Here is a 24,373-nt window from a genome sequence, read left to right as displayed (position 1 = left end):
TGTAACACCCAAAAAGTGGCATTGATGGTAGCAAAAGGCCCAAGGAAGTGATAAAATAACCCGCAACGAGAGAGGATGACACTGATTGGTTATTTCGTATCCCAATTTGTACAAATGTACAATGTAGCGGATCGAAATACTTGTGTCCTCGTATCCGCCCACACTCGTATAACCTTGAGGTGGAGCTTGTTGGTGTCATCATGGTGAGTGAGCGATGTAGAGGGAAAGAAGCAATTGGGTCCGTGGGAGTAGTGTCAGGGCGATTTGTACTAGAAGTTTTAGAATAAAAAGAATACACCCCTTAGGAGCTTTGAGAGCGGGGTTGACCTCTTATGTACAAACCGGTCGGGAGCCGATGCCGCTCTCCCGATGAGATCATGGCAGGTCGAAACTAATTGTAGTGCCTAACGTAATCTGCTCTCGCTCGATATAATGAATGCTCAAGCTAAACTAGGTATGGTATGATCCAATACGGGAAAGTTATTCGCCTAAGTGTTTTATGAGACAACAATAGAAACAAGGCTGGCCCGGCGTGATCGATTCGCCGCACGCCGCACGGGGTATTTTGCGGCTAGGAAAGTGCTGGCCCGTGACACTAGAGTGTAAGACCTCAAACGGTGCTACTTCTCCGTGGAAATGGTTTCTCAAGAAGTGCTTTCACCTATGGAAAACTCAAGAAATAGTACGACTAATTTACAAATTTGATCTAGAGATAAGTGCTTTAGAAGTCTTAAAACTTATCATGTAAGTGTTATCGAGTCCTAATGAGGGTGGCGTAGTCCTTGACTTAATTGTACTTTTTGAATGTTTCAAGACTCGATTGCACTTTCGGGACAAATTTTAGGAATTGATTATACCTTTGAAAAATTTTAAACTCGATTGCACTTTTGTGAAAAGTTTTAGGACTTGTTTGCACTTTTAATAAGTTTTAAAATCCAATTACACTTTCGTAACAAGTTTTAAGATTTTCAATATACTTATGTTTTTAATCTAGGGTGGCGCTATTTCTACTCCTTACATAACTTAATCACTCCCTTTCACAGTGTACTATATTATTCCTCCATGTGGGGCCCATTTTGATTTTTTTTTTTTTTTTTGTTTCTTCTTTTTCTTCCACTTTCCTTCTTCTTGTGTCTCACTTGTGTTGAAGCGCGTCGTAGACTTCTTCATCTTCCTCCTCTGAAACCTCTATGCACACCAACGGATAGGTTCTAGACGGAACATGGATCAACCCTACAACCGATCACCCCTACTTTTCATCCGTCATGTTTTCTTCTTCTTCTTTCTTGTTTTTTTTTTTTTTTTAGTATACTTGTTATGATGGAGATGGGAAATTGTCGAAGTCATCCGGTTTCCAAAGATAATGGAGGAAGCTTTCAAGAGTGCATAGATTAAGTACATGTACAATCAAGTCCTTGAATGATGAGAATCAGTGGAGTAGTTACTGGAGCGCTTCTACTCATTTCACATCAAACAATCAAGAATTGGATGAATGGTGGAATCCCTTTGAAATTAGAATACCTCAACGACTTTGATAATTACTCGATTGGAGTGATATGGGAAATCAACTCACGATCTTTAGACTGCGAATGAGAAGCCACTTTTGCTCGAATGTTTATAAATTCAGTCGAATATCTCGTTGCTCTAATTTACCAGAAATTAGCAGCTATAATAGACGGTACGAATAAAGAGAGAATTTGATTACTTTGATCAGCTCTTTGAGATTACTCATGTAGATAAAAGAAAAATCAGATCATGAAAGTATCGCAGATTAAATCAACATAATTGTTCTAGGAACAGTCTCGTTCACGTTAAGAACACAACTTCTCATCTCCGGTAATCATTGAATAATTCAAGAGCAATATGTTCCGGGGCTGATACAATTCTTTTACCGCATTGGTTGATTTTTTCTCGTCGTTGATCCTCAGATCACGGGAGGCGACGTCATCCTCGGATCCAGGAGTCCCTAATCAACAAAACCACCAAGACAAAAAAGGGGAGTGGAAGAAAATTTTGAAACAAATAAAATAAAATCCTAGATGGACCTCACATTTGAGTTTTTTCCAATATAGAATTTTAAAGGAGAAAAAAGTAAAGGGTAATATGGTCAGTACATTGTGAAAGTGAGTGTCTAAATCAAATTGGGAGTGAAAAAAGCATACCTTTAATCTAAAGAATAAACAACTGAAAAGCACCTTTCTTTATCTGCATTTATTCATTAATTGTGGAAGGCAGTCTTCCACTTAGTGGGGACTGCAGAACACAGCCGGCCAGTAGGATGGTTGAAAAGTGACATCATGTCTAGAAGGAAAAATCATTGTTAACTCCAAAAATCAGTGCAATTTGTCTGATTCTGGCGCTTTCCCATTTCTGATGAGTACGTTAAAAAGTGGAAATTAAATAAATGAAGGAAGAGGATAATGGCAAAGAATGATGTAAAAGGGTACTTGATTACCCACCCATTAAGGGATGGTGCATAGACAAGACATTATAAATATATCAGCTTGAACATTATTGGGGACTCTGCAGAACAAAGACTCTCTCAGGTGGATCAATTGACAAGTTTCCATGGGTGAACAAGTTCAGGAGACTCAGCTCAGCGTCAGGGGTAAGTAGAGACTTTCACAAGTAGGAATAGAGCACCAGATCAGTATATTTTCAGAATGAAAGTAATAGTCCTTTTTGCCTCTTTTACCAGAGTTCTAGCTAAATGTCCAGAACTTTTAGCTCTTGTTCATGGGCCATATCCATGGCATGAGGCAAAAGGAAGGTGAAAATGCTTGTGATCTGTGTTGGGTGTTTGGCAGGTTTTATTTTCTTTCTAGTTTCCTTGACTATTACTTACTTGATAGTATTTTCCTTCATGGGAAAAAAAGGAAGCTGTCTATTTTTGCCTTGTTCAGACTAGATAAACCTGTTTCCATACATTAACTGGATCGATATCAGCTTGCATTCCTGTTGGCTTTGAGTGTCTTTTCTTGTGCTCAAGTGACTTGCTTTTGTGCAACTTATTGTTGCTGAATTCATATGCAAGTGTTCAGAAAGTGTAATCTGCGTCGCACTCTAGTACCTAAAACTTTAGAGCAAATGTCTGCGCATCCGGCTTTAGATAAAGTCATAATCCGAAAGTTATGTGCTTGATACCAGATGAAGAATCCAGAGAAACAAAATCACCTGCCCACATGAGCAACGCCGGCGAACCCGAGGCCGCCCCGTCTCCGGCAAGAAACTACAAGTGCTGGCTGAAAATCGCGGTATTTTCGCTGTTTGTCCTCTCAGGTCAATCAATAGCCACAATCTTGGGGAGACTCTACTATGAGAAAGGAGGGAAGAGCAAATGGATGGAAACACTTGTTCAAATTGCAGGATTCCCAATCCTCATTCCTTACTTATTCTTCTCACCAAACAAGCCCTCTTCCACCACAAAAACCGCTCTTGACTCGAGATTGCTTGCGCTTGTTTACGTTGTTTTCGGCATAATCTTCGCGGCGAGCACTATGATGTTCTCGGTCGGACTTCAATACCTCCCTGTGTCGACTTTCTCTCTAATCACCGCGTCGCAACTGGGCTTCAATGCCCTACTCGCCTTCTTCATCAACTCGCAGAAGTTCACTCCCTTGACAATCAATTCTATAGTGCTCTTGACTGTCTCATCTACCCTCTTAGTGTTCCAAACCGATTCAAATAGTACTACTACGGTGTCCACCGGAAAGTATGTGGTCGGGTTTATATGCACATTAATCGCGTCAGCTGGATGCGCATTAATACTAAATCTCACGCAGCTTTACTTCCGGAAGGTCCAGAGGAAGGACCCGATTTACATGATCTTCGAGCTGCTGACATACGAGTCCATGGTCGCGACATTCATCGTCTTGGTGGGGCTATTTGCTAGCGGGGAGTGGAAGGGACTAAGGGAGGAAATGGAGGAGTTTTCGCTAGGGAAGGTTTCTTATGTCATGACCTTAGTTTGGACGGCGATAACTTGGCAGGTGTTTGCGATCGGGATGGGAGGACTGATCTTCCAGGTGTCGTCGGTGTTTTCGAACGTGATCGCGGTCGTGGGTTTGCCGATCGTCCCGGTGTTGGCTGTAGTGTTTTTGGATGACAAGATGGATGGAGTGAAGGGGATTGCCATGGCGTTGGCAATATGGGGGTTTCTCTCTTATGTGTACCAGCAACATCTTGATGATGTTGCTTCCAAGGCTCAAGATAAAAGTGACAAGCAGTCCGGCCAAATTCAGAATGGGAGATGTTAATGCTCTAATTTGAGGTGGCGCTAGGGTTTTGAGATTTCTTTCTCTCTCTTTAATTATGCTCAGTGAAGTTCTCGGTTTTGTTTTTCGTTTTAGTCGTTGCTTTCGATTTTGCTTAAACTTTATTCATCTTGTCCCTACTGTATCGGTTGATTAGACTACTGATGTCTTCACTAAAGCACATCTCGTCGAGTGTATTCTTTTTCAATTTACATCTTCTGCATTATCTTGAGCTTAAAAAGGTATTAGGGATATGATTTTTCATATTTTCCTTGATTGTATATGGACCGTGCTTTTTTCATTCCTTATTTAACTTAGACACTCCCTATCATAATATTATGACTATACTGTCCCTTGTGTGGTCCGCCTTTTAGCATTATTCTCATCTTTTTATTTGGTCAAATGTATTGTCTTTCTTTTTTATTTATTTATTTTATTTCCTCACAGTCCCATTTTTCTTCTTCTTCTTCTTCTTATCTTTCCCTTACTATTCCCCTTTTTTCTTTTTCCTTTTTTTCACTTCAGACAAGCCTTTAGAGCAAGTATAGACTCCACAAGGAGGATTCGTGGAAGAGAGATTGAGCCAAAAAGTTCCATAACTTTGATGAAAAGGTCGAACCGATCAGTGAACTCGTTGAACTCAAGCTGGCAATGGCAGTCACGGAACCAATAGAAAAAAGGTCCAATCCATAGCATTCTATCGGGAAAAGTACACTAGAAGTGCCATAACTTTTGTACGGCGTTCACTTGAGTGCCATAACTTTCAAAACGTTCACTTAAGTGCCATAACTTTTAAAAATCGTTCACTTGAGTGCCATGTTGACGTGACAACTGGAAAAGCCGACGTGACAATCGAAAAAGTTACTATAGATGCTGGAAAAGTTACTATAGCACGTTGGGAAAGTTATCGTAGACGCCGAAAAGCCGACGTGGCACGCCGAAAAGCTGACGTGGCATGCCGAAAAAGTTACTATAGCATTCAAGTGAACGATTTTGCTCCGACGTAGCACTCAAGTGAACAATTTTTGAAAGTTATGGCACTTAAGTGAACGTTTTGAAAGTTATGGCACTCAAGTGAATGCCGTACACAAGTTATGGCACTTCTAGTACACTTTTCCCCATTCTATCATTTGTTAGTTCCCTCGAACGGAGAACTGAAAATTAACCGATGAAGCAGCTCGCAGACGTAGGGATTAATGACCACGAGGGAGATCGAAAGTCGCACCGATACACCTTCCTCAAACAAGACAACGTCCACGGTTCGGTCCCTAGTCAGTTCGCTCACCAGATCCTGCCTCTGGGACTCCTCCCTCGTCCTCTCCAAGTGGCTCTCCACCGGAGCCCACTTCCACTCGTTCCCCTCTCGCCGGCAAGAATGTCATCAAGCTCGGCGCCGGGTCTGCCGGTCTCCCGGGGCGCATGGCGCAGGGGAATGAATGGAGGCGAGGGAGCTGGCATGGAGATCGGAGGAGTTAGCAAGGGGAATCGGGGAGGAGTTCGACGTCGTGTTGACGAACACGTGTTCTTGGACGCTGAGGTGGTGAGGGAGTCGTCGGCAAAACGCTGCGGGGTCGTGCGTTTTGGAATTGCGTGAATGTAACTGATGATGAAGTTGCGAGCGGAGAGGAGCAAACAATAACTCCAGCAAGTTCATTTGACATTTTGCCTCATAATTTGCTCTTCCTTATGTCCTTTTGCCGGAGACTCACAAGAAGAACAATGCTAAAAGGGGAGCCACATAACGGAAGATATGGTAAAGACATTATAATAGGGAGTGTCGAAGCCAAATGGAGAATGGAAAAAACGCGTTCATCGTATATATCCCTTTAATTACGCATAATCTTGATTGATTATAAATATCTAACGTGCTCTCTATTACGAGATACACAAAAATCATGCGATTTTTTGCCATATTCTTATCTTAATAAGGTAAAATGAAGAAACTTTAGGTTTGACTCAAATAAGACTCAAATTTATCAGCACTGAAATCACCCTAGACATATGAGAAAAGAGAATTTCCCCATTCAAAATTTTGGTAAGAATAATTCTGAAACTTGTTCAACAAAGTCAATGAGTGGAGGCACTTGTCCTCAAATTAGCAGTTTGTGTCCTCCCAACAGGAGCGACCACCGAATCTGGTTCGACCGGTGTTGCACCGCACCAAACCGGCCTGGACCACCGGAATCGCAGTATCTACCCGAGAACCGGTTCGGAAGCCTTTTTTAAATAAATAAACATAAAACAAAACACTTTTGCATCCATTCGAGAATCGAACCTTCAACATGAATAAATAATCACAATCAATTGATCTGCGTATGTTTTCATAGTGAAATTGTGCGACTTGTTACTATGTATGTATGTTTGTTTGTTTTTTAACCAAAAATATTACATGGACCAATTCTCTTTTAAAATCGGGATTCGAACCGATCCCACCTAAACCAAGCTGAGAGTTGACTAACTAGAAACTGATCACCCTTATCTTCTAGGGATGATCAGTTTAAGTTATCATGGACAATTTGATGTCTCGATAGATGATAGAAAAATTCGGTTATGCTAATTATTATTAGGGGTGAGCAAAAGAATCAAATCGAACCGAATCGAACTTATCGATTTTGGGCGAATCACTTGGGAACTGGTTCCTAGTTTCATGGCTAGACCTACCCCTCCGGACCATCCGAACCGCACCGATTTTTTACTTCTTATTACTTCAAAATTTCAAGACCCTAATTCTCGTTCTCTTCTCGCCTAGACTTAGTCACACACGCTCGTACCATACGCCTCTTACTCTCACTTCTCTCAATCTTAGTCATGCAGTGCTCACTACTCCCTCGAGGCTCGACACCTCTTGTTCAATGAGCTTGTTCTATTAACATCACTCATATAGTAGTTTAGACGGCAAACGGGACACTTTTAATGCCAAAAGTTGTGTACAAAGATCACTTTGATACCAAAAATTTTAATTGGGTCACTTTAGTGCCAAATCGGAGATAAAATGATCACTTTAGTGCCTCCAACGAGAATTTCTGGTGAAATAAATACGTGGCATTTTTAATTAAATTTTAAATTTTAATTAGTATTTTTAAAAAATAATGAAGTCCACTGGATTCCACGTGGACTTCAAAATTCAAAAATAAATTTAAAAATTAAATTAAATTTTTAAAAAAGAAAAATTAACATAAAAAATTTAAAATAAAACTTTATTAAAATAATAAGCCCAAAAAATTAACAAAAAACCATAACAAAAAAAGCAGATTATGCGACGAGGGTTGTTGTAACCCTTGCTGCCGTCGCCGCCGCCGCTCCATCGTCCCCGACCCTTGCCCCGATCTTCGGCGACCCTCACTTGCGGCCGGCGGGGGTTGCCGACACCCCGCTAGCCATGCCCCATCGTCGTCGCCCATTGTCGGCGATGGTGGGGCAAAGAAGTGGCGAGGCTACGACCCTCCTCGCCACCTGTCAACTGTTTCTTTTCTTTTCTAAAAATTTTTTAGCTTTTTTTTTTAAAAAAAGTTTAGCTTATTTTTCAAATTATTTTAAATAAAAATTTAAATTTAAAAAGAAAATGCCACAATGGACCTCCAACGAGCTACATCAGCGACATATATTAATAAAAAAGTTCTACGTTGGATTTCCGGCAAAGAATATCGGAATTGGCACTTAAGTGATTCTTTTTCAAAGAACTTAATACTAAAGTGATTCGATTGAAACTTTTAGCATCAAAGTGATCTACATGCATAATTTTTTGCACTAAAAGTGTCTTGTTGCCCAGTTTAGACTATGCAACAACATTTATAGTCTTATAGGGAATAAGCAAAAGAAAGAAAGAACGGAAAAAAAGAAAAAGAAAAGAAGATACGGTGGATTCTTAACTCTATGGCCAGATGGGCCAGTTTCCGATTTCACAAATTGAGAACCGACCATTCTGGTCTAGCTCCTAATTCTAAAATAAGGACAAATCACCCTTACTTATCATATATAGTTGCATTTCTTTCGGACCGGATATTTTCTTACATCAAGGTTCCCTAATTGATGGTTCCATCTCACATCGATTCCTCTTAAAGAAACCTTGCTTCAAATTCCTGCCGCTGGAGCTGCTCTCCCCTACGCTAACCCTCATCTAACTACGCTAGTCCCCCAATCGCGTATGGACCCCACCGACCTCCCACCGTCGGATCTGGATAACGTTCTCGGAAAAGCGCCTCGCAACCGCGACCAACCGTTTGTTTTCTTGTACACCCGCGCGCACCGTAACCATTTCTCCGACCCAACCAAAAAAAAAAAAAAAAAGACGAAAGGGAGAACGAAGATTCGAAGCCTCCGCAACTGCGATGACTGTAACAAGCGCCGTTTCGGCACTGGCTATGGTGGTTGCTCGGTGAAGAAGATACTGTTGTCCGAGCATTGCGATCGGGCTCCAATGGCCGCGGCGATGTCCTCGTGCTTGCTGAGTCGGGGGCTGAGTGGACCGAGCCGGAGGGACTCGAGCTTCCCGCGGCCCTTCGCTTCGCTCGCCTCTCACCGCCGGGTTCTCCCCGCTTCCTGCAAGATGCGGCAGCGCAGTCTCAGGTACTCGGCCTGGCTGATTTCTCGATTTCCGCGGGTTCCGATTCCGGGCGTGCGAAGGAGCGGTCGGAGGTTGATTGTTTCGTGGTTTCTTGGGGATGGGCGCGTGTTGTGATTCTCACTTTGTTTTTGCGTAATGATTAGTTCTCGGAGTAGGAGACCGCAAGTTAAGAAGGCTTCGCCGGATAGGCCGCCTTCGATTGTTGTTAATGGAGAGGGCGAAGGCGGTGGTGCTTCGGCCGAAAGCGCGCGTAGCGCTGATCAGGAAATTGTGTCTGAATCTGAGGAAGATGATTCCGATGGAGTCGTGATCGATGTGGAGAATGAGAATGTTGATACAGAAGAAGTTTCTAACAGTACGGTGTTGGAGACAAATTTGGTATTCTTCTTGAAGCATTTCTAGTGAATTCTTGGTTTTTTTTTTTTTCCTGTCTAGATATGCGTATGCAATGTGCACATCGGTTCTAGTTCATGAATATCTCGCAAATTGGGAATTTGAGAGTATGTTTTGACTGTGTTTTATGCTTTTGATTTCATCATATGGTGCCTAGACTTTGGTCACTTGTTGACCATGAGAGAGAGATAGATTGCAAAATAATTCACACGTGACTTTGAGGAAATGTGATAAGCTCTAAATTTTCATTTTCCTGTGTGCCATCCCACCAATTTCACGTTCACTGAAGGCGATTGTCAGTGATACGGGGCAGCACTTATCCAGTATTCAAGTTGATGATCTGATGGGCATGATAAAGAGTGCGGAAAAGAGTAAGAAATTGCAAGTTCCTAATTTTTTGCCTTGATTGGAGTTTAAGTTTTAAAGAAATGGTGTGCTCATGTATGTCATCTACTTGCTAGATATTCTACTCCTCAACCAAGCCAGGGTGAGTGCACTTAAGGATCTTGATAACATACTCTCTGAGAAGGAAGCACTGCACGGAGAAATTAACAATTTGGAGATGAAGTTAGCAGAAACGGATGCACGAATAAGAGTTGCTGCCCGGGAAAAGATGCATGCAGAACTTTTAGAAGATCAGTTAGAGAAGCTACGGAGCGAATTGATACAAAGAAGTGAGCTAAGCATTGAAAAGAATGAGCATAGTATTTATGAGAATCAGAACATCCAATTGAATGCAGAAAAACCTTCATCGTATCAAACTAGCGCTCATTTCCTTAGTAAGGAGCTTAGTTCCCTGAGGGCAGAGAATATCTCTCTAAAAATTGACATCGAAACCCTTAAGGCAGAGCTTAATAGTGTTAAGGACACAGATGAGCGTGTGATGATGCTGGAAAAACAAAGGTTCCATCTTGAGTCAGCTCTAAAGGATCTAGAATCTAAACTTTCAGTTTCTCAGGAAGATGTTTCCAAACTTCCATCTTTAAAGTTTGAGTACAAAGACCTATGGGAAAAGGTAGAAAATTTGCAACCGTTGCTTGATAGGGCCACTGCACAGGCTGATCAAGCTATTGTAGGGTTACAGCAAAACCAGGTACTGCGGAAGAAGGTTGATAAGTTGGAAGAGACTCTTGAAGAAGCCAACGTTTACAAGGTATCCTCTGAAAAATTGCAGCAATATAATGAACTGATGCACCAAAAGATTAAGCTGTTAGAGGAGCGCCTTCAGAGGTCGGACGAAGAGATTCATTCGTATGTTCAGTTATATCAGCAATCCGTTAAGGAATTTCAAGATACTCTCAATACCTTGAAAAAGGAAAGCAGGAAAAGGATGCTTGATGAACCGGTGGATGATATGCCACGTGGATTTTGGAGCCATTTATTGTTGAAGTTTGATGGTTGGTTACTTGAGAAAAAAATATCTGCTGATGATGCTAAGCTTTTGAGAGAAATGGTGTGGAAAAGGGATAGACACATTTGTGATGCGTATATGGAATGCAAAGACAAAAGTGAACGCGAGGCCTTGGCCATCTTTTTAAGACTCATATCAGCACCCTCGAGGTACTACCTTGCACTGAAAAATTTTGCTAAATCTGCTTCTGTTGTTTAATTTGCTCCTTCTGTTGATATTTAGCCCAGGATTGTATGTCGTTCATATAGCTGCAGAGATGGCACCTGTTGCTAAGGTAAAGCTCGAGATAGCTACAAAATTGAATACTTGATCTTTTGATGTGTTGGTGAAACATTGGTTCCAATTACGTTAATTTCTGCTGTTACAGTAGTTACCCTTATGTTGAATGGTTTGTGGCAGTTGTCACATGTCACCACTAATTTTGTGGCAGTTGTGGTTGTGGCAGCCCCGGTAGGATACTGGTTGTAGGATTAGCTTTCATATTAGTCATGTTCCTTTGTTTTTTGGGTAAACTTTTGTTAAACTTCTTTGTAAAGACTGCATGTGGCAGTTATATGACTGAGAAAAGTTGCAAGTCATTTCTATTTGTTCATTGTACCTCCAAAGGAAGTTCATGACTAGCACCTATGTAGTTTCTGGTTAGAAGCTTTCTCTTTTTTAGTCTTCCTAGTGAAGTTTCTATGTATGCATCTTGGATATATGGTTTTTTGAGTATTTGTCCACACAGTTTGGTTAATCTCGGTTGAATTATCATTGCAACCTTATTGAATAATTATCTGCAAGAATGAAAGTGGATGTTAATGGACAGATACTTAACACAAGCATGGCCGTGACTGAATTAAAATGGCAAATTGCATGACTACTGAACTGGTTAAGACTTTGTACTTTTTGTGACTCCTAGTTTAAGTCATCAGCTGTTGTCACTTGTCACCAAAAGCATTAGCTTAACAAACAAAGATGTCCCATTCACATGGCTTCTCGCATTACAAGGTCAATGGTGTAGATGGTTGACATGCAGCCTTTCCCATGCATGCTGGATAGGCTCTTTACATGATGTTCTTCTGGAGTAACCATTATGTCACACCAATACTTGCCCTCATCATCCAAATAGCCATCACGAACTGAAATTTTTAGAATTGGAGTTGTTCCTAAAACTATGTCATTATAATTATTTCTCCTGATCTTTTAGCGTCTGCATTGGTTCATAGCCACTTAGCATCTTTATTCATGCTTTTTGATGAGATGATGATGTAAAAATGTTTGGCAGACTATGGAACAAGTGAGGTCTGATCTGGCTGATATGCTTACTGATGTTGAGTTTCACCAAAATTTTAGATAAATTTAACAGTACTCTAGCTCTATCTAAGCATGAGCAGTTGTACTGACAACGATCCAACATCTAGTATGCAAACAAATTACAATGTCGTGCAAATTTGAATAGCTTTTTTATTAGGCCACCTTGACCATTTAGCAGCTAAATTATGTATCTCTCATTCTGAAAAAGTAGCGGAGTCATCTTTCTGTTTCTATGAACATAGATAAATTTAGCAATGAAACATTGTGTTATCTTTAAGCATCTTTCATATGTTTTGGTTGCATTGTTCACATTATATTCAGAATCAATAAGACTGCTCCTTTTGCAAATATGTCAGGTTGGTGGGTTGGGGGATGTCGTGACTGGTCTTAGCAAGGCACTCCAGAAGAGAGGACACCATGTTGAGATTATTGTTCCGAAATATGACTGCATGCAATATGACCGTATGCTTGACCTAAGGGTAATTGACTCTGTGATGGTTTGAGTTAATATTTGAACATCTGCAATTTCACTTAACAGATTATGTTCAACTTATCTTATGTAGGCCTTAGATGCTGTTGTAGAATCTTATTTTGATGGCAGACTGTACAAAAACAAAGTCTGGGTTGGCACAATCGATGGTTAGAAATCTCTTATTATCTCTTGCTCCTCATTTGATCTTCGTGTTCATGTGCTGATTTGACTTCTTCATCCAGGCCTTCCCGTTTTTTTTATTGAGCCTCTTCATCCCGATAAGTTCTTCTGGAGAGGACAATTCTATGGAGAGCATGATGACTTCAGGCGGTTTTCATTTTTCAGTCGTGCAGCATTGGAGTTGCTTTTTCAATCTGGCAAGAGACCTGACATTATCCATTGCCACGATTGGCAAACGGCTTTTGTTGTATGTTCAATTGCAAATGTTGTCGGTTTAAGTGTGCTTTTCTTGAGAGACTCACTCTTGATTCTCATACCAGCAATCATCTGCAATCATAGGCACCATTGTATTGGGATTTGTATGCCCCAAAAGGCTTGGATTCTGCAAGAATTTGCTTTACATGCCACAACTTTGAGTATCAAGGGACTGCACCTGCTTCGGAATTGGCATCATGTGGTCTCGATGTTCAAGAACTAAACAGGCCAGATAGAATGCAGGACAACTCTGCACGTGATAGGGTCAATCCTGTAAAGGTATAAATTGCTTCCCATTATTAGAGAGAACAGAAAGTTTGAGTCATGATGAAATGTTTGGTAGGAATTTATCTGAACTGGAATTAGAAAGTACAGACTGAACAGAAGTGGTCTTTCCTTTTAGCAAAACTTGGAGCTTCATCTTATTTTTTATTTTGTATTCTAGATATACATGCATGCTCTACTCAACATTTAGCATTCTCTTTTTTCTGAGTATAAGTTTAGAATCTTGAGGAACCTGTCTGGAATATGTCTTCTGTTTTCTGAGTATATTTCTGTGAAAGTTCCTTCACGTTCATATATGTGGATTAATCTCTTCTTTCCAAATCACGTTATCTAGGGTGCAGTTGTCTTTTCCAATATTGTCACAACAGTATCTCCAACCTATGCACAGGAGGTCCGGACAGCTGAGGTATGGTCATTGGCCCTTTACTTTTGCTTGCTCCCTTGTTCATGAACTTGTTCATTTGTAGATTATAGGCTGAATAATCGAATCATATTTGTTCCGCAGATGAGCAGAAGTTTGCCTCTATAACCTTCAATAACTAGTTAGTTATTATGTGAATAGGCATAATCAATCACTCTTAATTATGTGTTAGAAACTGTGCTTATGCATCACAATAGACATATGAACCTCTGTAACTCTCTGCTTTGAGTACATGTTAAATCTTAGGGACAGTAGTCTACATCTCATGGTGCTGGTGCTTGATGTTTTGCATATTATGTCGTCATAGTACCATATTTTTGTATACTGAGGGTTCATATGAGCTACATATCAAAGAAGGAGAAGGGGAAACTATGGCTGCCATTAAAATGCTAATTGAAGGTTTCGGCATTGAATGTCTGTTAACTTTGTTATCCTTGTTGATCAGGAGTCCTGTCACAGGTGGATAAACAAATAAGTTTAGGAACATAATTTTAGTAACGTCAGTTAGCAAAAGGAGTAAAAAGGCAGTAGCTTTCTTGTGAAAATAAAGACGATGATCAAGTTGAATACTCTACTGCATCCTTTGGTGTTAATAATTTGTTTTCAATTGCTTGTGGCTTAATTAACCTTTCTTTTCAACTTTTGATATCTGTCATAGGATAGATGTATCTACATTGTCTCAATTCCATTGACCACTTCCATTCTCAAAGGAAGGGTACACCTTATTGTGGTGATTGGATGTATTTATTATTCCAGAATAACTCACTTAAGAAATAAGAAAGAAAACATGATTCCAGAATGCAAAGAAATGAGAGCTAAATTATATAGCAAGCAGGTGCATCTAAAGGAGTCAATCTACTGTATTATCATTAACATTGTAGAGTTTTCTGCCATATGCCAAAATATGGACAGTTGTGATTATTAGATAAAATGCATTCTCTAAAAGCTTTTAATGTTTTGTATAGTTTCTGTTATGTTGTTTTTCAGCGAGCTACTGAAGCTTTCTGCGCCACAAAATTCCACTTTATTAGCTTTTTCTCCCCGTGAAGATTGCATATTGCTGAGTCTCTGTCCTCATCTTTTTCTTTTCCATACCTTCTTCCATTTTATTGATTGTGTAACTCTTAAAGGCATAGTAGTTTAATGGATGAAAGTTTCATTTTTTATGAACTTCTGCATATGCATTATTTGGGAAACAATTCATATCAGTGCCATTTTAGACTAGTTTTCAGAAGAGTAGGTTCTAGAAAGTCTGAAGGGATATCTTGAGTTTCTAATGCTGAACAAATCTGACAGAACTGTTCTAGCCGATACTTCTGAGCCTTTTTTGTTGGCAGAAATGTTCTGTGCTTAAGAAGGGTAAATGTAAATGTTTTCTGTCTTTCACAGGGTGGAAAAGGTCTGCATTCAACACTGAATCTCCATAGTAAAAAGTTTGTCGGAATTCTTAATGGTGTCGACACAGATGAATGGAATCCTGCAACTGATGCTTTCCTTGAAGTTCAGTACAGTTTTAATGATCTCCAAGGAAAAGCAGAAAATAAACGAGCAATAAGGAGGCAACTAGGTCTCTCTTCTGCAAATGCCTCGAAACCAATGGTAATCAGTCACGAGCTCGCTTATAGCACAAATTATTGTTGCTTTGTGTAAGAAGCTGTAATCTATCATGGTTGAATTTGTTATATTTGACAACTCAGGGGTGTTAGATTGCTGTAAAATACACTCAATTTGTCTGCATCTTGATACTTTTTAATACGATAGCTTGCCCGTGCAATTAGTCTGCATTGCTATGTGCTTGTGTAGGATCTGACTTCCTTACTTGGCATTGTTAATTTATGGAATGGTATGTTCATGAAAATAAATGGATGAAACACAAATTCAGTGACAGTGCTGTAGTAATGTATCCAAGAATGATAGATTTCCTATATCTCTCATTGTTACTGAAATATTCTTCCTCCCTCCTATGCCCAGACAAGTCAATTAATTTTTTTCACAAGTTTCAAGCTGAATCCAACTGATGGATTAGGTTAAATTGCTTCTTGGTGGTTCAACGCTGTTTCCTTTGTTAATCATGTTGTTGTACTTTAAGTTCCTCCCCTTTTGAAATCATGTTAAGCTGAAATAACTCAAATTCATCCAATGAACTAATTGTGTCAATGGATCCGATAGATCCAAAACTTGAGATAATGGCCGTAAACCCAAAAAAAAAAAAAAAATATTGCAAGTGATTGTTAATGGAACATGGCATGCCATGTGAATCTAGAGAAAGTTCTAGTTGTTTTCCAATTGAATTAAACACGAGTTCTTGATTTAGTTTTTGTAACATGCTTGATGAAGTAATCCATATGAAACCATCTAGAAATCAGTGTGACTTGAGATAAAGTTTTGGAATTGTGGCGGGATGAAAAGTAGCCTAAATTTAGGTGACTCTTCATGTCAGTTACTTCTTGAGAAGCAAAGTTTTCATCTGATTTGTTTTGGTTCTTTTTGGCTTTTCAATTTCCTCTTTTGCACGTCTAATTTTAATCGAGGCGGGTGAGATGATAAATTTTATGTATTCAACTTCTTTGGTTTGGTTTGATTTCCTTTTCTAACTTATGCTTGACCTTCTTTTTCCCTTTTCCTCTTTTGTACCCCTTTTGTAAGTTGTCACTCACGGTGCTGTTAGATTTAGCAAATTGCTTTGTGAAATTCCAATTCTTTTGCTTTTTATCATGCTCAGTCGCTCAAATATGAATTGATCAGGTGGGCTGCATAACAAGACTGGTGCCACAAAAGGGTGTACATCTTATTAGGCATGCTTTGTACCGAACACTGGAGCTTGGAGGGCAGTTTCTACTACTTGGTTCAAGTCCCGTGCCACATATTCAGGTAATAATTCACTTAGAGTTCTACCTTCAGTTGTTTGTTATTTTACAGGGAATCTGGTACAATTGTGGAACTTCCGTGGAATGCTGTTGTACTTATCCTCTTAGAGAAGTCTTTTTGGCTTAGGGAATCATGGGTTCTAATGACTACTATTTGCTTATTCAGGTTTAAGTTATGGTGTTATAGTAACTCAAAATAAAAGAACACGAATAAACTCTGGTGGTGTTGTATAGAGTTTAGTTATAGTCAAATGAAGAAGACATCACCTACTGGGTTTTTTTGATGTAAAGCTTTTGAATGGCATGAAAGGTGAATAACTCAAGACTTGACATGGTAGCTAATTATCCACCATCTTATTTAGTTGAAATAGGAAATCAAATAGTTGTCTAATTATCTTGTAAAGGTCTAAGAGAGCTTTTGGCTGATCTGTGTGAGGCTGCGTGTTGACAAACATTTCACCATATTTCGTGCAGTTACTAATAAAATGACTCTGTCTATGGACTTTTGCAAACTACAGTGGAATTTCTCTTAATGTGAATCTATCATATGAGGTCATCTTATGGCATCTAGTCTTATTTTCTGCAAGTGGACCAATCCTTTAAGATTTTGTGTATTATATTTCTTAGCAAATTAGTCATTAAAGTTCTGATGCATGCATTCTGATAAGATAGTCCCCACCTGATGTTGGATTGAATTACCCTTCTTGATCATGGTTTATTGTATAGTGCTTTTTCAGTTCGTTTCCTTTTTCTTGAAGAGTCACTAAAACCATACTTTCATTTGATTGCTTTTGTTATAGATAATAGGCAATGGTAGCAAAAATCCCTGTTTTCAAATATCTCTCCAAGACCTGTCATTTGCCTCCCCCACTGTATCTAGTTGTCCTGGTTTATTTTTATACCAAATCCCTTCTTATGAGTGACTCATTTTGCAGCTTAAACTTTTAGAAAATGACAGCGATCTCATAATTGTTGTGGATGTAACTTGTGTATTTCGAATGAGTTACTTTGAGTTGTGTCCAGCAAACCTGACACCTACCATATTATTTCTTCCTGGCATTTCCTGTGATTCAGTTGTTGTTTAGTAGGGATATCGGATTACTTAACCATTGTTAGGTGTGAAATTTTGCTCTCACAACACTGATGATACTCTTATTCTTTTCATAATGTCGGACCAATTTTCCTCCAGTGTTCAGATATTCCTTCACTTTTCTCTTTTCCCATTCTTATGGATGGAACTCGGTTAATGTTCATGCACATATGCATGTGTGCAACTATGCTTATATATGTAATTGTGAATTTTTCCTGGTTGGGGCATTTTTTTAGTCCCCTTTATTTCTGGGAGCCTTGTGCAATGGGACACCATTTCTTGTGCATTAAATTGTCAATTACAATTGTTGTTCTGAGGGCCAGATTTGCTGCCATGCTCTTGACTGATTGATTGCACACAAGTATCTGGACATCGTGGCTCCTATTTTGACAGTCTAATCAGCAACTGATATAATTGAGCTTCCAACTTTATGCTCCTTTATCTTAAACAGATCAGTTACTTTATGCCATACACGAACCTTTAGCTCATTTTATACATCCACATCATATCGACCATAATGAGATGGACCTTCATATAGTCTAACCAAGGAGCACCCCTGTAGTTCCATGTACATCATACAAGTTTCAGGAAGTTGAAGATTTTGGTGATGCACATGCTTGCACATCAATATTCATATACTGTGAAGTAACTTCACCACATCTGTTTCTTTAAGATGATCATTTTATTCTGGAAGTTGCAAATCCTACACACATGTGCGCGCGCGCATACATATACTGGGGTTCATAATCGTATGCGTGCATCGTTGTAGCACGGAGACATTCTCAACTTACTATAGTTTCCGTGCTTTGAATCTAATCGAAGTCATGGTTACAGCGAGTTAATTTAACGAGTGTTGAAACATGTTGTAGTTATCATCTGCATAAAATTGGTGCCACAGATATGATGAGCCAATTTCATTCACTTGTATGGACTGACGTTTGTTTTTTTATTGTGTCTCTTGTTTACTGTGAAATCAGAGGGAGTTTGAGGGTATTGCAAAGCAATTTCAAAATCATGGTGACATTCGGCTGATATTGAAGTACGACGAGTCTCTTTCCCATCGCATTTTCGCAGCATCTGATATGTTAATCATTCCATCAATCTTTGAGCCTTGTGGTCTCACCCAGGTACATTCTGCACATATTTTGCAGATATGCAAATTGTTTAATAGATGAAGAAAACCAGTTGCTGTGACTTACTAAATTACTCATGTGGAGTTTTCCTCAGAATAATTTTTTAACAACTGTTTGATCTGTGGGGCCAGCTTATGGTCTTCAGATGTTTCATGTCTATGGATCCAAGCATCCTTTACATGCACTAATTAGAGCTGTGTTCTTGTTATATCTAATAATTTTTCCTTGTGCAGATGATAGCAATGAGGTATGGATCAATACCCATTGCAAGAAAGACAGGTGGACTAAATGACAGGTGGGACTACTATAAGTTGCTTAGTCGGTCTTCATGTTTCTTGGTTCCATTGATGGGAGATTACTGATGGAGGATCTTTTGGTTTGCCTTTTGTAGCGTTTTCGACGTAGACGATGAAACTATTCCTTTCCAGTTTCGAAATGGATATACATTCTTGAATGCCGATGAACAGGTAATTTACCTTACTGTCTGCTAACTCTCCTGTCTGTTATTCGAATATCATTTTGATAGTTACAGGAAACGTAAGGCTGAGAAAATGGTGGAGGGGGCGCTACGATTTGATAGTTGGGAAAATTAAGTGCATTTTTTTGGTCAAAATTTTAAGTACAGTTTAAAACGAAATTCTAGGTAAATTTTACTTTGCCCCTTCAAAATTAAATTCTGTCGGCTCACCTCATGAATTTTGAATTGCCTCTCTTTTCTTTCAAATTTGTATGCTAACTCTTTCACAAGTGATACTTATGCCCTCCTAGCTCATTTTCCACTTCAACAATGAGCATATTTGTCAAAGGCATTACTTCGTTGCGAACGACATGCTTCTTAGAGCTGCAAAAGTGCTTCATTCTGCAATTTCTTCAACTCACAACCTGAAAAGGGAAGGAGCGCAAAGAGTGCCGTGAAGTTCTTGCATTGGTGCAAATTTTAGAAGGCAGTTTGATGGCGATTGAAGGATTCGCAGAACAAACCACTTTTCAGGCTAAGAAGCATGTCGTTGGTACCGAACTGATGAATCTGGGTAAATATGATACTCATGAAGCTGAAAACTAGCCATACGAGGAGAATCATAAAACTTGTTTTATTTTAGAAGCTTGGGACAAACAAAGGCCTCGACTTACTTTTTTGCTTCAGCTATGAACTTTTTTGGCTTTAGTGGTGGGCTTTTATTGAACGTGCAGTTAAGAAATTGTAGCTCACGAAATTCTCATTTCTGCGCTGATAAAAAAAATCTCACGGAATTTTTTTCCAGTTTGCTCAAGAAAAAAAGTTTTTACTTGGGGACGGGACAGTTTTTTCTTGGGGCATCTTCTTCTGGGTGGGCTTTTGATTGGCTTTTGATGCCAAATGACAAAAGTGAAAAGCTGAAAGCAAAAAAAAAAAAAAAAAAAAAAAGGAAAAAGATGCGAAAGCTTCCTAGAATAACCTCTCAAGCAGTTCCCTAAATTTCAAAAGCAAATTGACACTGTTAGCTTGCATATAAACTAAGTTTAAGCTGTTTCCCTTAATCAGACATCTATCAACTCAAGTATGATGAAGTCGCTGTCAACTAAAATGCAGTCTTACAAGCAACCAAAGAAACATAGAACTCTTGTGGTCTGTTTCAACCCTGATTCCATAGAGAGTACTTGTTTGGGTAACAGCATATAAGCTTAAAGTAGTGGGACCTGTGGCACCGGAATCATCAGATAGGCATAACCTTTCTCTTTCCAGGAAAAGTTTTGTATTGTCTTGGTCTTTGTGGTGATATGAAGATACACAATTTTCAGGGAGCGAACGGTGCTTTGGAACGTGCATTTAACCACTACAACAATGACCCACAGAGCTGGCAGCAGCTAGTTCACAAGGTCATGAACATTGAGTTCAGTTGGGATCCTTCAGCATCACAGTACGAGGAACTCTACTTGAGATCTGTGGCAAGAGCTAGGGCAGCACGATGAAGCTAAGATTGCTCGACAATGGTTTGTGATGGAGCAAGTGCTTGTTCTGTCAACCAGAGTATTCTCGATGGCACAGTTTTCTACATGGCGGGTGCAGGATAAATTTCAGTCAATGTGTGGACATTCAGAGAAACCTAGATATCAATCTTGCGCAGCTGAATGGAGAGTTCATCCTCAATGTCATAATGTTCTCTCATCATTTTTGACAGAGCAGTGCCTTTCATTGGTACATACTTGCAGCACATTGTAGCCTATGCGATTTGTGTTCATATTCTTTAAATTATTCTTTCACTCGTTGTATGGCAGCGGGCGATGTCTGCGCCGCTTCTTTTAGGCTATAAACAACGAAAAGTTGTGTGTGTATATAACTGTATAAAGTGTTGTAACATTTCGGATATGAGCATGGCCATGTTCTTTTCATTGGTTCTGCTTCTGTTGTGGCTGTATTTTGGATCTTCGGTTTGATTTACGACATGCTACATTTTCATGCACATCGAATTTCCGATGAAGTACTCGAAGACCCTGGAAAAGACTTGAGTTGTAAAGCGAGATAACCAATCGCCACTCAGTTGAAAAAAGTTTCTCCAACGGTCCTGGTCAGAAGCCCTGTACTGCATCTATGATCTCTGAAATGGATACTTGTACGGTGAACTAGGCAATGCATGAACCTCTGATCAGTTCAAACATTGATAAGATTATAAATCTTTGGATTGGAAATCCTTCGATGCTTGTCAAGTTATTGACTGTATAACCAAAGATTTGACAAAATTTCACTTGGTTATGCTAATTTATCTGAACAATGATGCATTTTTTTCTCCCTTCTTTTCCGATGCCACTGCAATTAGACTTTTCATATTAATTTTTCGTTACACATGTTAATAAGTATGTCCAGCCTATTACCGTGTCGAAGCAAAGCATTAGTAGACTGGAATCATGAAAATGAAAAAATCACAATGATCACTGGATTAACGACAAAACTCACGTTAACCTCTCAATAAAATTTGCACAAATTTACATTACACCAATAAGAGCACACTTGAAGCAAAAACATGTTGCTTCTAAAGCTCATTTGCCGGGGACGAAGTTGGTGGCATAGGCCCAAGCATTGTTGTTGACAGGGTCAGCGAGGTGATCAGCCAAGTTCTCCAATGGACCCTTTCCTGTGACAATGGCCTGCACATAGAACCCAAACATGGAGAACATGGCAAGCCTGCCGTTCTTGATCTCCTTCACCTTGAGCTCCGCAAAGGCCTCAGGGTCATCAGCCAGGCCCAATGGGTCGAAGCTCCTGCCAGGGTAAAGTGGGTCGGTGACCTCACCGAGAGGCCCGCCGGCAATGCGATAGCCCTCGACGGCTCCCATCAAGATGACCTGGCAAGCCCAGATGGCCAGGATGCTCTGGGCATGGATCAAGCTAGGGTTGCCCAGGTAGTCGAGCCCGCCTTCACTGAAGATCTGGGCCCCAGCCTTGAACCACACGGCCTCGCCGAACTTGACGCCATTCCGGGCCAAGAGCTCGGGGAAGACACAGCCGAGGGCACCGAGCATGGCCCACCTTGCGTGGATGACCTCGAGCTCACGGTTCTTGGCGAAGGTCTCGGGGTCGGCCGAGAGCCCAGCAGTGTCCCATCCATAGTCGCCGGGGAACTCGCCGGTGAGGTAGGACGGGGGCTCGCCGGAGAACGGGCCCAAGTACTTGACACGGTCCGGGCCGTACCACGGGCTTCCAGAGGAGGCAGGCCTGACGCCTCTCCTCATGGTGACTCTCCCATTGCCGAGGAGCTCGGGGGTGGCAGGAGAGAGCTTCACCGCCTTGCCGGCGAAGGATGGGGAGGAGAGAGCCATTGTGGAAGCAGCCATGGTTTCAAAGTGGGGCTTTTCCCGCCTTGTGTTTAGAAACTTGTAGATGTTGAGAGGTCGTGACTTGTGAGAGGGTGGTGAGGTTAGAGGGGTATTTATATGCAGGGGTTCATACAAGTCTCTTATCTTGGGATATCTATATCTATCTTTCCATTGGGAGTTGAAGATTTTAGCTTTGGTTTCTTGTGTCCTCTTGGGCACTCTCTGATCCACCCAAGATTTTCTGTGCTCTTAAAATTGGGCCCATAGAAGAAGCAGAGAGGGAGAGCTGAAGGCTTTCACTTGTATATGATGGATGACATGTAATTCAGTGTAAATTTGAACTTTCTTCACCATGGAATAACAACAGAAACTGTAAGATCAAGATCAAGAACACTAAATTCCGGTATGAAATCTTGCTCTTGCATATCCTTGCCACAAATAAACATCATCACACACAAAAAATTAGTCAGACAGTGAAACTGAAACATCTTATGTATGTTTCATCAAAATCAATGACAAACATCTTATGTCACAAAGGCTACACACACCTTGCGGTGCTTTTCAAGGAGATATTTCAAGACGGTGTGAAAGTAACAGTCTGACTTGTTCGGCTGAAAGGGTTTCTTGCATCACATCAATTACAAAAATAAAGCAAAGTGGCAGTTTGAACTTTTCAATATGTCTTTTTTTTTTTAAAGTGAAATATGATGTGCAGAAAAGATATCAAACCCAGCATGAGATTTTCACCTCAATAATCGAAAATTACTTTGTTCCAATTCCACGATGTTCTATCCGTAACGGAGAAAAGTGCCAAAAAAATCCTAAACTTATTGTATTAGTACCAATTAGTCATAATTTTTTCAATTAAACCAATTTGACTGGTGATGGTCACCAGCAACCCTCACCGCCCATTGGGCAAGGCTGACCAGCCCTCGACAATCATTGGTGAGGGTCGGTGGAGGCTGCGAAGGCCCAAGGCGAGGGCCTTCGCAGCCTCGAATGCCCTTGCTCAATGGTCGCCAACCAAAGTGAGAGGAAAAAAAAAAAAGAGGGCCTTCGCGGCCTCGAAGGCCCTTGCTCAATGGTCGCCGACCAAAGTGAGAGGAAAAAAAAGAATAATTAAAAGAAAAAAATTATTAAAAAAATATTTATGTTAGCTCCGGCCACACCACATAGGATGACTAGCGTCCATATTAGCTACTCCGACCTAAATTGGCCAAATGAAGTGGATTGATACTACTGCAAAAAGTTTAGAAGTAAATTGATTGTTTATGACCGAATTGACACTAATTTTTGATACTTTTTTCACCCGTTCTGGGAAAAATTTGGAGTCAATCAATTTAACGGGATAGTATTTTTCGAGCTTCCGAGTAATTGGAACTCTGTGCTCGTGCACCTAAATCATAATTTCTACAATTACCTGGGAACATGTGAAGCCTAACTTTTAACAAAGTTTCAGTAAACTCCCTAGCTTTTGCTGAAAAACCGAGGGGTTAGAAAAAAGTCGTTCTCCTGTTTAAGAACTTAGAAGTAAGAATGTTCGTTTTCCATGTATAACCCGCGATTTATCTTCTCCATTTTCTTCCAAATCAATTCTTATAAGGAGAAGCTCCGATTAATTATGAATTTAGCGCTTGAGTAATGATATCAATGACTTAGTTCATTGCAACCTCCATTGGATGTGCATATCTTTTCAAGAACATAAGTATGCATGGCATTGATTATACCATAGATATAGGCTGAGTTAAACCAGATTAGAGGTCGATGGTAACTGCACAGAAGCGATTAATTATCCATTTAATCAACAATCCCAAATTCTCCAGTCAATATTTCTAGGGATATCAACATTCAACATCCTTCCTTTACTCATTTTGGTGGGGATGGTCGTGTTGGCACAAGAATTCTATGAAACCAAGAAGCTGGGCGGTCCCACTTGATGAACAACGAACTTCATGCAGAGA

General features: G+C 40.1%; 3 protein-coding genes across 6 annotated transcripts; 2 read left to right on the top strand and 1 right to left on the bottom strand.

The window, feature by feature from the left end:
- Positions 1-2,449: 2,449 nt before the first annotated feature.
- Positions 2,450-4,426, top strand: LOC125316577 (purine permease 21-like). The gene is made up of 2 exons (XM_048285274.1): positions 2,450-2,608; positions 3,148-4,426. Exons 1-2 carry the CDS (start codon positions 2,569-2,571, stop codon positions 4,254-4,256), a joined length of 1,149 nt encoding a protein of 382 aa, XP_048141231.1. The 5' UTR covers positions 2,450-2,568; the 3' UTR covers positions 4,257-4,426.
- Positions 4,427-8,536: 4,110 nt separating this feature from the next.
- On the top strand, positions 8,537-20,930 carry LOC115730787 (probable starch synthase 4, chloroplastic/amyloplastic). Of its 4 annotated transcripts, XM_048285290.1 has the most exons (17): positions 8,537-8,819; positions 8,961-9,195; positions 9,500-9,581; positions 9,672-10,770; positions 10,844-10,895; positions 12,274-12,396; positions 12,481-12,556; positions 12,632-12,816; positions 12,909-13,103; positions 13,444-13,515; positions 14,920-15,129; positions 16,276-16,401; positions 18,465-18,614; positions 18,854-18,915; positions 19,012-19,087; positions 20,400-20,571; positions 20,668-20,930. In XM_048285290.1, exons 1-16 carry the CDS (start codon positions 8,671-8,673, stop codon positions 20,568-20,570), a joined length of 3,063 nt encoding a protein of 1,020 aa, XP_048141247.1. In that variant the 5' UTR covers positions 8,537-8,670; the 3' UTR covers position 20,571; positions 20,668-20,930. The 4 variants fall into 4 exon arrangements, with proteins under 4 accessions (XP_048141247.1, XP_030517253.1, XP_030517255.1 ...); XM_030661393.2 differs by having other exon boundaries at positions 20,400-20,930; XM_030661395.2 differs by lacking the exons at positions 20,400-20,571; positions 20,668-20,930 and adding an exon at positions 19,612-19,949.
- A 611-nt stretch (positions 20,931-21,541) lies between these two features.
- LOC115730788 (chlorophyll a-b binding protein of LHCII type 1-like) lies at positions 21,542-22,508 on the bottom strand. Its single transcript, XM_030661397.2, has one exon. The coding sequence runs from the start codon at positions 22,428-22,430 to the stop codon at positions 21,636-21,638; it is 795 nt and encodes a 264-aa protein (XP_030517257.1). The 5' UTR covers positions 22,431-22,508; the 3' UTR covers positions 21,542-21,635.
- Positions 22,509-24,373: the final 1,865 nt, after the last annotated feature.

Source organism: Rhodamnia argentea, chromosome 9 (assembly GCF_020921035.1).
Source record: "Rhodamnia argentea isolate NSW1041297 chromosome 9, ASM2092103v1, whole genome shotgun sequence".
Taxonomy (NCBI): Eukaryota; Viridiplantae; Streptophyta; class Magnoliopsida; order Myrtales; family Myrtaceae; genus Rhodamnia; species Rhodamnia argentea.
Note: the sequence above shows the minus strand (reverse complement) of the source record. Positions and strands in the feature narration are given on the sequence as shown.

Coding starts and splice junctions, on each gene's coding strand:
- LOC125316577 (XM_048285274.1), top strand. CDS start 2,569: ATGGGTGAACAAGTTCAGGAGACTCAGCTCAGCGTCAGGG. Junction 2,609..3,147: donor GACTCAGCTCAGCGTCAGGG/GTAAGTAGAGAC, acceptor GCTTGATACCAG/ATGAAGAATCCAGAGAAACA.
- LOC115730787 (XM_048285290.1), top strand. CDS start 8,671: ATGGCCGCGGCGATGTCCTCGTGCTTGCTGAGTCGGGGGCTGAGTGGA. Junction 10,896..12,273: donor AGATGGCACCTGTTGCTAAG/GTAAAGCTCGAG, acceptor CAAATATGTCAG/GTTGGTGGGTTGGGGGATGT. Junction 15,130..16,275: donor CAAATGCCTCGAAACCAATG/GTAATCAGTCAC, acceptor TGAATTGATCAG/GTGGGCTGCATAACAAGACT.
- LOC115730788 (XM_030661397.2), bottom strand. CDS start 22,430: ATGGCTGCTTCCACAATGGCTCTCTCCTCCCCATCCTTCGCCGGCAAG.